This window comes from Camelina sativa, chromosome 11 (assembly GCF_000633955.1).
Source record: "Camelina sativa cultivar DH55 chromosome 11, Cs, whole genome shotgun sequence".
NCBI classification, from domain to species: Eukaryota; Viridiplantae; Streptophyta; class Magnoliopsida; order Brassicales; family Brassicaceae; genus Camelina; species Camelina sativa.
The window spans coordinates 14,684,369-14,695,169 of record NC_025695.1 but is presented as its reverse complement, the minus strand read 5'-3'; the positions used below and the strand labels follow the sequence as shown (position 1 = coordinate 14,695,169).

At 38.7% G+C, this 10,801-nt stretch overlaps 3 protein-coding genes across 7 annotated transcripts in view; 2 read left to right on the top strand and 1 right to left on the bottom strand.

Moving 5' to 3' along the window:
- LOC104723369 overlaps window positions 1–5,771 on the bottom strand; it is a 10,143-nt gene extending 4,372 nt beyond the window's left edge. For 2 of the 5 annotated variants that reach the window (XM_010441720.2, XM_010441723.2), the window contains exons 1-10: window positions 5,626–5,766; window positions 5,376–5,477; window positions 3,649–5,255; window positions 3,059–3,469; window positions 2,747–2,908; window positions 2,127–2,458; window positions 1,616–2,022; window positions 1,441–1,493; window positions 1,265–1,366; window positions 40–1,152 (exon numbers count right to left, since the gene is read on the bottom strand). In XM_010441720.2, coding sequence (XP_010440022.1) covers window positions 40–1,152; window positions 1,265–1,366; window positions 1,441–1,493; window positions 1,616–2,022; window positions 2,127–2,458; window positions 2,747–2,908; window positions 3,059–3,469; window positions 3,649–5,245 — 4,177 coding nt within the window. In that variant the 5' untranslated portion in view covers window positions 5,246–5,255; window positions 5,376–5,477; window positions 5,626–5,766. Of the gene's footprint in view, window positions 1–9; window positions 1,153–1,264; window positions 1,367–1,440; window positions 1,494–1,615; window positions 2,023–2,126; window positions 2,459–2,746; window positions 2,909–3,058; window positions 3,470–3,648; window positions 5,256–5,375; window positions 5,478–5,625 lie in introns of all 5 variants that reach the window. The other 3 variants (XM_010441724.2, XM_010441722.2, XM_010441721.2) reach the window with 3 other exon arrangements.
- LOC104727968 (probable aquaporin TIP2-2) lies at window positions 9,149–9,622 on the top strand. The gene has a single exon (XM_010447019.1). It carries the CDS (start codon window positions 9,194–9,196, stop codon window positions 9,620–9,622), a length of 429 nt encoding a protein of 142 aa, XP_010445321.1. The 5' UTR covers window positions 9,149–9,193.
- On the top strand, window positions 9,802–10,801 carry LOC104723368 (probable aquaporin TIP2-2). Its single transcript, XM_010441719.1, has 2 exons — window positions 9,802–10,228; window positions 10,427–10,801. Exons 1-2 carry the CDS (start codon window positions 9,851–9,853, stop codon window positions 10,799–10,801), a joined length of 753 nt encoding a protein of 250 aa, XP_010440021.1. The 5' UTR covers window positions 9,802–9,850.

The window sequence follows — 10,801 nt, the reverse complement described above, 5'->3', positions numbered from 1 at the left end:
CCACTGCACCTTCACCCTTCCAGACAGAAGCAGGGGTACCCTGGCCTGGAAATATATTATCATTTGACTTCAGGAGTCCCTGATCAGTAGCATTTGGAAGGGATGCTTCTTCAGCCATCAATTTGGCCTGCAATGCAGCATTAGCTGCAACATTGGCGGCAGCAGCTGCAGCCTTTGCCACCGCAGCAGCAGCAGCTATGGCAACAGCAGCCGAAGCTAATCTGTCTTGAGTTTCTGGCTGGAGGCCAGCATGCCTTTGTTGCTCTATCTGCTTCCATACATATTCACTGTGACTAACAGCTGCAGTAGCAAGAGCAGATGCATCCTCTGCATGCATCTTAGCCTCCTTAAGCTTATCAATGGCATCCTCTGACAGGACAGATCTCTGCTTTATTTCAGGTACAAGGTTACCACCAAAAATTGGAGATGGCAAAGATGATTTGATTTTTTTCCCGGGAAACGTAGATACCAGGTTCATAGGGACTGCAGTGATAGAAACAACACTGGGCAGTGTGCCAGCATTAAAACCCAGATTAGCCGGAGCAGGTGTAACAGGCACAGATGTCGACATATAAACAATAGGTGAGGCAGCTAATTCTGTCTGCTTTAGCGAATTCAAAATGCTTGGACCAGACTCCATAGAGACTGGCACCTTCTTCCGCTTCCTTGATTTTGTCCCGGTGGAATGTTGAGCAGGTGCTGCAACTGTACTCGTTGGCTCAAGTGTAGGTGTCACTTTGAAAACATTGCTAGGGGTTCTACTCTGAACATGCTTTGCGCCAGAGTAAGTCAAGGGTGATTCTTTCATGGGAGTCAATTTTACAGATTCAGTGGTCGGATAGACGGGAAAACGAGAACCAACATCAAATCCACTAGTTTGCTGAGAAGCAAGCCAAGGGTTACGGTAAGCGAGAGGTGACGTCCAAGGGGTATTATGTCCAACGATATTTGTAGTTGGTGGAGTTTGATGAGTATGCGATGAAGAAAGTAGTGGCTGCTGAGAAACAGCTGAACCTCTCTGAGCGCTACTTGATTGTAAAGTATCATGGGAAGTTGATAAACTCCATAAAGGTGATGAGAGTGGAATCATGGGGTTTATTGTTGAACTCTCTTTCCTACTGGTGTGACCTGCTGATGGAGCCTCTGTCTTCCCTGGAATTGCAGTTTGGGTATTTAGATCAGCAATGCGTTAACAACAGCGCTGAGAAGTAAAATCTTAGCAGACCATAAGATTTTGAAATGCAAAATAAATAAATGCAGAAACCTGCACGTGATTGCAATGGCGTTTCAGGAGTAGCAACCAGCGATTTCTGAGCCCTTACAGCACAAGTACGCCATGCTTTCTCCCAGCTGTCCTTCCCACCATCTAAAGAAGTGAATAGTAAACAAACTTTGTCTCAAACGTGGATAACACAACAGGTAAAGAACAAACAATCTTACCTGAACCACCAAATGCAGATATCATATAAGCTTCATCGGGTGCTGTTCCTTGGCTGTATCAGAAAAAAAAAACATAACAATCAAGCATAAGATTGCAAGAAGTTCAAAGGAGATCACGTTCAAGTCTCACAAACTCAACAAGACTTAAGAGCATAGGACTAAAGAAAGAGCTTACATCAGAGCCCCATATACAAAAATCTGTGCACGTAGTTGCACTTGTTGCAAGTCTGTAAACGGTCGACGCATAATACTTGAGAGAGAAGAAGAGTTCACATCCGGTACACTTGCCGTGGGGGTTGAAAGGGTTCCAAAAGATTTTAGATTAGGGCTCTGAAGAATTTGCTGCTTCTCAGTAGATTGCTTTATCTGAATAGGACAAGCCAAATTTTGATTAACAGCATTTGTTTTGCCTCCACTTTGAAATTGTTGATAAGGTGTAGCCCCTTTCACACTAGTTCCTTTCCGAGAAGTCTCTTTTCCTGCAGACTTGGATGTTCGCCTGGGTTTCCGCTCAGATTTTGTTTTGGAAGACTTTGCAGCTGTTTTCTCTAAGCTAGATGTTGAAGGAGATCCAACCACAATCTGAATAAACAAAAACAAATGCTCCGTAAGGACGAAACATACAAATGCCACAGAATTCGTCTTGAACACTGATGAAAATATGTTAAGATATAAACTGGAGGTACCGGAGAGACGAGGGTAGCCTGTGAAAAATTAACAGCTTTGGAAACTTCCCCTGCTTTCAGCTGATCGGGAGTTAAATTCATTTCACTGCTGAAGGTCTCATTTTTATTCAAGACCGAAGACCCAGCAGACGTAAAACTCAAAATATTATGATCTTCTGGCTTTTTGACACTGTTTGTCTCTATCTTATTAAGTTGATGTTCGGAAGTCTTAACAGCAGGGAAAGAATTAAGAGGAGTCTTCAAATCAGTAGCAGCGTCTTCTGTTGCGGTTACATGAGATTTTATGGAAGGCTCAGAACATGTCGAAGCATCTCCTAGTAGGGTTGTATCACCTGCAATATCCCCAAGCATAAGTACACATTTTTGATGAGTGCATGAAATTAATTGCATGGATCTTAAAAACAGAAGTCGTTCCAAGATCAAGATCTGATGAAGTTAGTCAGAAGTTTTTCCGTAACTGTATTCTTTTGATAAAGAGCCTTTGTACTTAAATATTACACAGAATGCATACATGCTACACCTAATATGTAATTCCCTAGTAAACCATTGTGAGGAAAACAGAAGGAACTACAAAAAAAAAGAGGAAATTTCCTGCTGCTTCGAAGATCATACAGACTCACCTTTGGGGTGTGAAACAGGAGTCCCAGCTGTCATAACCCCACCGGATGCAGCAGTGTTATCCTCTTCCTGGCCATCTTTTCCAGCTTCACTCCCAAGATTAGCCAAGGAGCTAGTGCTAGGGATTTCATTTATACTATCTTTGTCCAGAATTGACTGAGTCTCTGCCAAGGAAGAAGCAAAAGAAAAAAATATTGCTACAACATAAATCAACCGACCGAAAGGTAAAAATACCTGGTACGGTCTACATGGAACGGTAATATACAAAGAAACAAGATAGTGCAATTAGTATGGCTCAAAATAGAAAACGTTACCAGGAGCTTTGACAACTTCTGTTACTAGATGTTCTTCTAGAATTGTTTCCTCAGGCTGCTGTTGCAAAACTTGTCCAGCAGCATCAGTATTTACAGCATCTTTTGACTCCTCAGAGCCAGGAAAGTCGTCAACAAAGTGCGTACTTTGCTGAGTATCTTCAGCATGCTTCCTAGCTTGTTGGTCCATCTGACTCCAAGAACTACTTGCATCCACAGGTGGAACGGTTTGACCATTTTCAGGTTCACCCGATGAAACCTTCTCAGTTTCATCGAAACTGCCATGTGCACTTGCATCACAGGATGTCTTTACCATATGTAACTCTATTGAAGAAGTGGGACCAACAGTAGGTGCTCCATCTTGACATAGAGGTTGTAATTCTTTGGGATCGAGAGAACCGTCAATCATAGTCTCTGTGGAAGACATTTAGAGGGGTTTTAACAAGTAATCATGTTAAATGTCATATGCACCAGGAAGGTATCCCCAAAAGAAAAAGAAACGCAAAACGAGGGCTACTGAAAGAAAGAGAAGGCAAGCGTGATAATACACACAGTATGAATAGTATATAAAGAGGATTAGACAATCTGATTACCTGACTTGTCTGTTGGAATGGTGTCAGATTGAGATTCTGACTCCGCCAGTTTGGAAGCAGACCCTCCTGAAACATAGCCAACAGAGTCGGACACAACGCTTTCAGATAGGATTAGAGAGCTCTTGACATCGTGATCTCTATCATTGGCATTGGCAAGCACTTCCATGCTTTGCTCGAGATTAGAAGTGCGAGCACTACCTTCATTACTGTCACTCTCCACAGACAGACCACCTTCTGTAGCTTCAACCACTGAGTCTGTAGGTGAAATATAAACACTTTCTGAAGTTTCAACTGCTTTTATCTGTGTATGTGTCTCAATCTCCATCTGAAAAGTAGACTTATGTTTACTTGTGAAAACTTCCATATGTTGATGACTAAGTGACTCAGGCTTCTCAATGGAAACACTGTTTGCTATAGTTGTCAATTCCCCAGCACCTTCCAGAGATGCTTCAACTGCTCCGCTAGTATGAACAGTACTGACAAGGAGATCTTCGCATTGGGTCACTGAAACATCTCCTCCACCAACCTCAAGAGTAGAGAGAGCTTGGTCTCCTCTTTCTAGTACTGTGACATCAGATCGCTCTGTCTCCTTCAAATCAGGCTTTGCAGTTTCGTCAATATTTTCAGCTCCCACATTTTCAACTTCGGAAGCTGAGTCTGCATGGCTATCAGAATGAGGCTCAACCAAAACCGACCGTGCATCAATAGTTACTTCATTGCGATTATAACTAATTTCAATCTGGTTGCTGATAACATTTTCATCATTCGAAGTCTCTTGAAGCAAAGTGTTCTGATTATTCAACTCACCACTAGAAGTAATCACAGTCTGTACAGTTCCATCGCTACAATCGTCTTCCATCCTTGATTCTGCATTGACTTTTTCTTCCGCTTGGTCAAGAAGATTATCAGTTGTCTCAGTTCCTATCTTATCAAGTTCAGCAGTATCTGCGGCCTCTACTGTCGCGGTATTTGAAGCCAAGATGGTATTCTTTTCATCAAACGATGCCTCTTCTGCAGCGGTTGGTAAGTCATCTTTCACCAGAACCTGTTCCTGTCCAGCATCTGTCTTTACCAAAGAGGGCTCTCCTGGATTATCATCAACAGATGGGCTTACTTGTAAGTTCGCGGTTTCCTCTATAGAATGACTTTTTTCAAGGGATGTCTGACCAGGCTCCATTGGTTCCATTGTGCAACCTAGTTCATCAGAAGTGTCAGATTTCTTGATAGTATCTTCTCTTACAATAACTTCGTCCTGTCCAACTGAATTCAAAAGCATTTCAACAGATTCCGACGAAGTAGCCTCAGACCATACATTATTATGCCTCGAAATGGCGCAGGACTCCGTTGCAACAGAACTAAAAACTATACCACTACTTCCACGAGAGAAATCCTCAATCCAGTTATTATCTTCGTTACCCTCAATACCAAGAAAAGCCTCACTCTCTCCTAAACTGTCAAACCTCAGATGCGTGTTGAGTGTATCGTCAAAATCAAACTTGGGAAGTGGATAAGGCTGTAGAACTGGTGGGAATTTGTTGTTTGCTTCACCAGCTAAATGGAGATTCTGGTTTTGAAAGTCATTGTCATCATACTCCATGGGTTAATTTCTGAAACAAGAGACATATATGGAAGATTCAAAAACAATAAAAGCATACCAAGAAGACCTTGGAAACAGAAATATCATGTCGAGTGGAGTAAAAACAAACACTAGGAAAACGAAAAAGTACCGAAACAAGAGTGTATGGAGACGCTACCTCCCTCCATTCGGTGACAAAAAAACCTGGCCGTCAGACCTCAGAGCTTTTCCCTAATCGCACGTTCATCTACTACTGCTCTCACCACAACAACAACACCATATACGATACGCGTCAATTATAAAAAATTTCATTCCCACTCAAATCCACGGAAAACCTAACTGCGTGAACTCGCTAGAAATAGAAAAAAAAATTGAAACGGTGGTGAAGAAGTAAAACTCACCGGAAAATTCAAACAGACGGAGTGGACCTAGGGTTCCGGCGAAGAAACGAGGTTTGGTTTGGCGAGTGAAGCAGATTGGGGGAGAAGAGAGAAAAAAATGCCCGATAAATTAAATATTCGCTTTCCTCGGCAAATGCAATGAGAGAGAGTCTTCTTTGTTTTTAAGTAAAGCCCAAATTCTAATATTATTAATTAACATTTTTAATAATAACGCCAGAAAATAACATTTGGAGAGGATGCTGATGCGACTCAATCCAGAGCGACACGTGTCGAATTTTCTGGATCTTGTGGCTATGATTGAATTCAACAAAAACACGCCTCCAAGTTTTTCACTTTTTGAAACGTTCGCTCTCAAATTTATTGGCTGAACAATTCCGTTAAAAAAAAAATACACATTTTTTAAGAGTTATTAGTTCTATCATTTTAATAAATTTGAAAATCCAAATAAAAATCATGTGTTATTCAATCATTGATTTTAAAATACTTATCAAAATTATATGTTATTGGTTCTATGATTTATAAATACTTGTTAAAATTTATGTTATTTATTTAATGATTTGTTTTTAGATTTCAAAATCCACATTATGTTTTAAGTGGATTTGAATGGATTTGAAAGTGTAAAATAGAAGGATTCAAATCCAAAGATAAAACATTTTATTTCAAAATCAATGTGTTTTGATTTCTAAAATTTATAATTTTATATGGATTTAGAAATTACTTCTTCAATAACAGCTCCTAAATGACTGAGAGATAGGGGTAAAAAGATAAATATTTTGTTTGCCGACGACGACGACCAAGAAAGAGGTAGAAAGTTAAACGTTGAAATGACTATTGACCCACTGGTTTTACTGGAAGAATTGAGGTGATTGGCTGACTGAAATACTGAAATTGAAAGTATTCTTTTTTGAGAAGATATATTAAAATCAGAGTCAGATGGTGGCTTTTTTATGTGTTAACTGTTAGAAGGCAATTGACGGAAGCTTATTAGGTTAATATGGGCTTAGGCCCATGTATATGTGACCCACACCATTAGACGATTTGGAAATGGAGATGTAACATTTTTAACCAAACCGAACATGTGCTATGCAGTAACACCATCAAAACCTGTTTGGTTAAATTATGTTTTGTCTGATTCGGGTTGGTTTTAAACCAAATATAACCAATAACACAATACTGTAACATTTTTAACCAAACCGAACATGTGCTATGCAGTAACACCATCAAAACCTGTTTGGTTAAATTTTGTTTTGTCTGATTCGGGTTGGTTTTAAACCAAATATAACCAATAACACAATACTGTATACGATTTGGAAATGGAGATGTAACATTTTTAACCAAACCGAACATGTGCTATGCAGTAACACCATCAAAACCTGTTTGGTTAAATTTTGTTTTGTCTGATTCGGGTTGGTTTTAAACCAGTACCACATTGATTTCTGCAAAAGATAATGATAAAGATCATTAAGACAATAGTTGGAAGAAAGTAAATCAACCGTATTGCTTCGAACGTAATTTTTTTTGTCAACAAACTCTAAACCAAACCAAAATGAAAACGAACCAAACTAAAACAAATCAAACACAAATTAACTTCGGTTAAAGCTCATCTAAATTTCTAATAATTACTTACAAGCCAAACCGAATCCAAACAAAAACCTGAAATGACCATCCCTTTTAGTTTATAGTTTTTAAGCGTAAGTGGGTAGAAATACACATGTCAGGCATCGTTCTAATCTTGGAAAGAGCATTCCACTTCGTTCTTATATTGCAAATTCTTGTTAATAAACAAATTTATCCATAAACCACTTTACTAATAATGTGAAATGCTAGGGGACGGAAAAAGTAATATAAACAACCGTCCGATCCGCTCTGCCAAAATTTATTTAATGTCACCACTAATTAATGTATATTACTTTTCTAAGATTTAAAAGTTTCCATTTCAATAGGTCTTATATATACAACTGTATTTTGTGTTTGTTGTAATAGTATAATCTATATTATTATTTTTGAAGTACATTTGTGTTATGTCCTTAAAGTTTTTGATTATTTAATTTGTTTTATTTACAACATTAACCTCTAATTATTTTTCTAAAATAACAATTCTTGTAAACTTATTTAATGGAACTATTTAAATCGATCTAATTTATTACATTTATTGCCATAAATAGCTTGGCAACATCTATACATTTTGATTTTTCCAAAAACAATTCTACGCATTAAATTTTTAATCTCATAAAAATCTCCAAACCTATTTTAATAGATCTTTAGAGACTGTATGATCTCTTAAATTTAAATGACACAACCGAGTTTGAGTAACAAATGATTACAATCGCAATAATTATTATAACGTTAATAAAGTTTATAAAAACGAAAATCCAACTTTAGAAACTCAATAATCGGATATATTTAACTTTAGAATCAAGAAAAACATTTAATATAATATATACCGTGCTAAAAAACTGAATATTATTATGCGATAATGTTATCAACTCAAATAGGAAAACACTAAAATCTCTCTTTTATTGTTACGATAGTAAACTCCTTCCTCATCAAACATTTTCCATGTATAAATATCAACTTCACAAACAAAACACAACACACAACCAAAACCACTAATATGACGGTTTTGAAACACGGGTTAAACCACTAATATGATGGTTTGTTGTTATATAGTGGGACATGTTATTAACATGACAGTTTGAATTAATATTAGTATAAAAATAAAATATTATTAATTCTGTTTTGAAACACGGGTTAAATCTTCCTTTAATTATTTGTTCAATACCACTAATATAAGAATATTAGACATATTAAATCAGGGTAATTTTAACTAAAATTTTGTAAAACAATTAAATCATTGGTAAAATTGTGACTTAATCGGACAATAGCTTATAAATTACATATTTATGTATTTATTTCCCTTATTATTGTTCTAATAATTGGAAATCCAAACAAAATTATTATTTAATTAAACAAAATAAACTAAATATAAAAAACAAAAAAAAATTATAATGTTATTATTTTTTAAAAAATTGGTTAAAATCTAGTTTTATGTTAATATCTCTAACACACCAACTCCAAACAAAGCAACGGTGGTATTTGATTTAACTCCTAATCCCTATTAATATTTTAGGCTTTTGGCAACTCCCAAAACTAATAAGATACAAATTCTAAATTAACAAAAATAAAAAACAAATATAAAAGGATACAACCATTTATCATAATTTTTGTGCAACCGAATTAATTTAAATGCAGGATACTAACATGACAACAGACCACTCTTATCCCCACATATTATGAAATACCTTACCCATCATTTTCTTAGCATTATGCTTATTAAGTTATTAGTCGTCTTTAATCATTTTCGATGTCACTAATCCTCAAAAGCGATTAGTCTAAACACATGGCGGTTTGGGCGGCATTCGATGGTGACGTGCCACGTAGAGTAAGGCCAACAACTTCATTACCTCTCTTTCCTATATAAAGTCATACTCATACATAAACAGGCCCAAAATACAGAAATAGAAAGAGCTTGTAACCAACCAAAGTCAAACACTTAGAGCTATTCAAAATGGTGAAGATTGAGATTGGAAGTTTGGGTGATTCCTTTAGTGTGACATCTCTTAAGGCTTACTTATCTGAATTTATCGCAACTCTTCTCTTCGTGTTTGCTGGCGTTGGCTCTGCTATTGCTTTTGGGAAGCTCACATCCGATGCAGCCTTGGACCCGGCTGGTCTTGTCGCTATCGCGGTGGCTCACGCCTTTGCCCTTTTCGTCGGTGTGTCAATAGCCGCCAACATCTCTGGCGGTCACCTTAATCCCGCCGTGACCCTTGGCCTTGCCGTCGGCGGAAACATCACAGTCATCACCGGTTTCTTCTACTGGATTGCTCAATGCCTTGGCTCCACCGTCGCTTGTCTCCTCCTTGCTTTCGTTACCAATGGCGAGGTACCCAAAAACATTCGTATTTGCGTCTATAGTATTAAAATCTTGAGTTAGTTCGGATTGTNTTAATCATTTTCGATGTCACTAATCCTCAAAAGCGATTAGTCTAAACACATGGCGGTTTGGGCGGCATTCGATGGTGACGTGCCACGTAGAGTAAGGCCAACAACTTCATTACCTCTCTTTCCTATATAAAGTCATACTCATACATAAACAGGCCCAAAATACAGAAATAGAAAGAGCTTGTAACCAACCAAAGTCAAACACTTAGAGCTATTCAAAATGGTGAAGATTGAGATTGGAAGTTTGGGTGATTCCTTTAGTGTGACATCTCTTAAGGCTTACTTATCTGAATTTATCGCAACTCTTCTCTTCGTGTTTGCTGGCGTTGGCTCTGCTATTGCTTTTGGGAAGCTCACATCCGATGCAGCCTTGGACCCGGCTGGTCTTGTCGCTATCGCGGTGGCTCACGCCTTTGCCCTTTTCGTCGGTGTGTCAATAGCCGCCAACATCTCTGGCGGTCACCTTAATCCCGCCGTGACCCTTGGCCTTGCCGTCGGCGGAAACATCACAGTCATCACCGGTTTCTTCTACTGGATTGCTCAATGCCTTGGCTCCACCGTCGCTTGTCTCCTCCTTGCTTTCGTTACCAATGGCGAGGTACCCAAAAACATTCGTATTTGCGTCTATAGTATTAAAATCTTGAGTTAGTTCGGATTGTGAATGTTTTGTTCAAACACAAACGACCGTGATTAAAAAATGTTATGGCGGTTTCAATATCCGGTTAGAAAAAATCCGGTTTGGTTTAGAAGGTTATATGGATTAAACTGAGGATGTGTTTATTTCCCGGTCATGCAGAGCGTACCGACCCATGGAGTAGCAGCCGGTTTAGGAGCTGTTGAAGGAATAGTGATGGAGATTGTTGTGACTTTTGCTCTGGTCTACACAGTTTACGCCACGGCGGCTGATCCCAAGAAGGGATCGCTCGGGACCATTGCTCCTATCGCTATCGGTTTCATCGTTGGAGCCAACATCCTCGCCGCTGGTCCATTTAGCGGTGGTTCCATGAACCCGGCCAGGTCATTTGGACCAGCTGTTGTTAGTGGTGACTTCTCTCAGATATGGATCTACTGGGTGGGTCCACTAGTGGGTGGTGCACTCGCCGGACTCATCTACGGCGATGTCTTTATCGGATCCTACGCTCCAGCTCCCACCACAGAAAGCTACCCTTGA

Bases quoted from the DNA above. Each gene is read 5' to 3' on its own strand.
- LOC104727968 (XM_010447019.1), top strand. From the start codon at position 9,194: ATGGTGAAGATTGAGATTGGAAGTTTGGGTGATTCCTTTAGTGTGACA.
- LOC104723368 (XM_010441719.1), top strand. From the start codon at position 9,851: ATGGTGAAGATTGAGATTGGAAGTTTGGGTGATTCCTTTAGTGTGACA. The intron at 10,229-10,426 runs GTACCCAAAAAC...CCGGTCATGCAG, and splicing joins CTTTCGTTACCAATGGCGAG to AGCGTACCGACCCATGGAGT.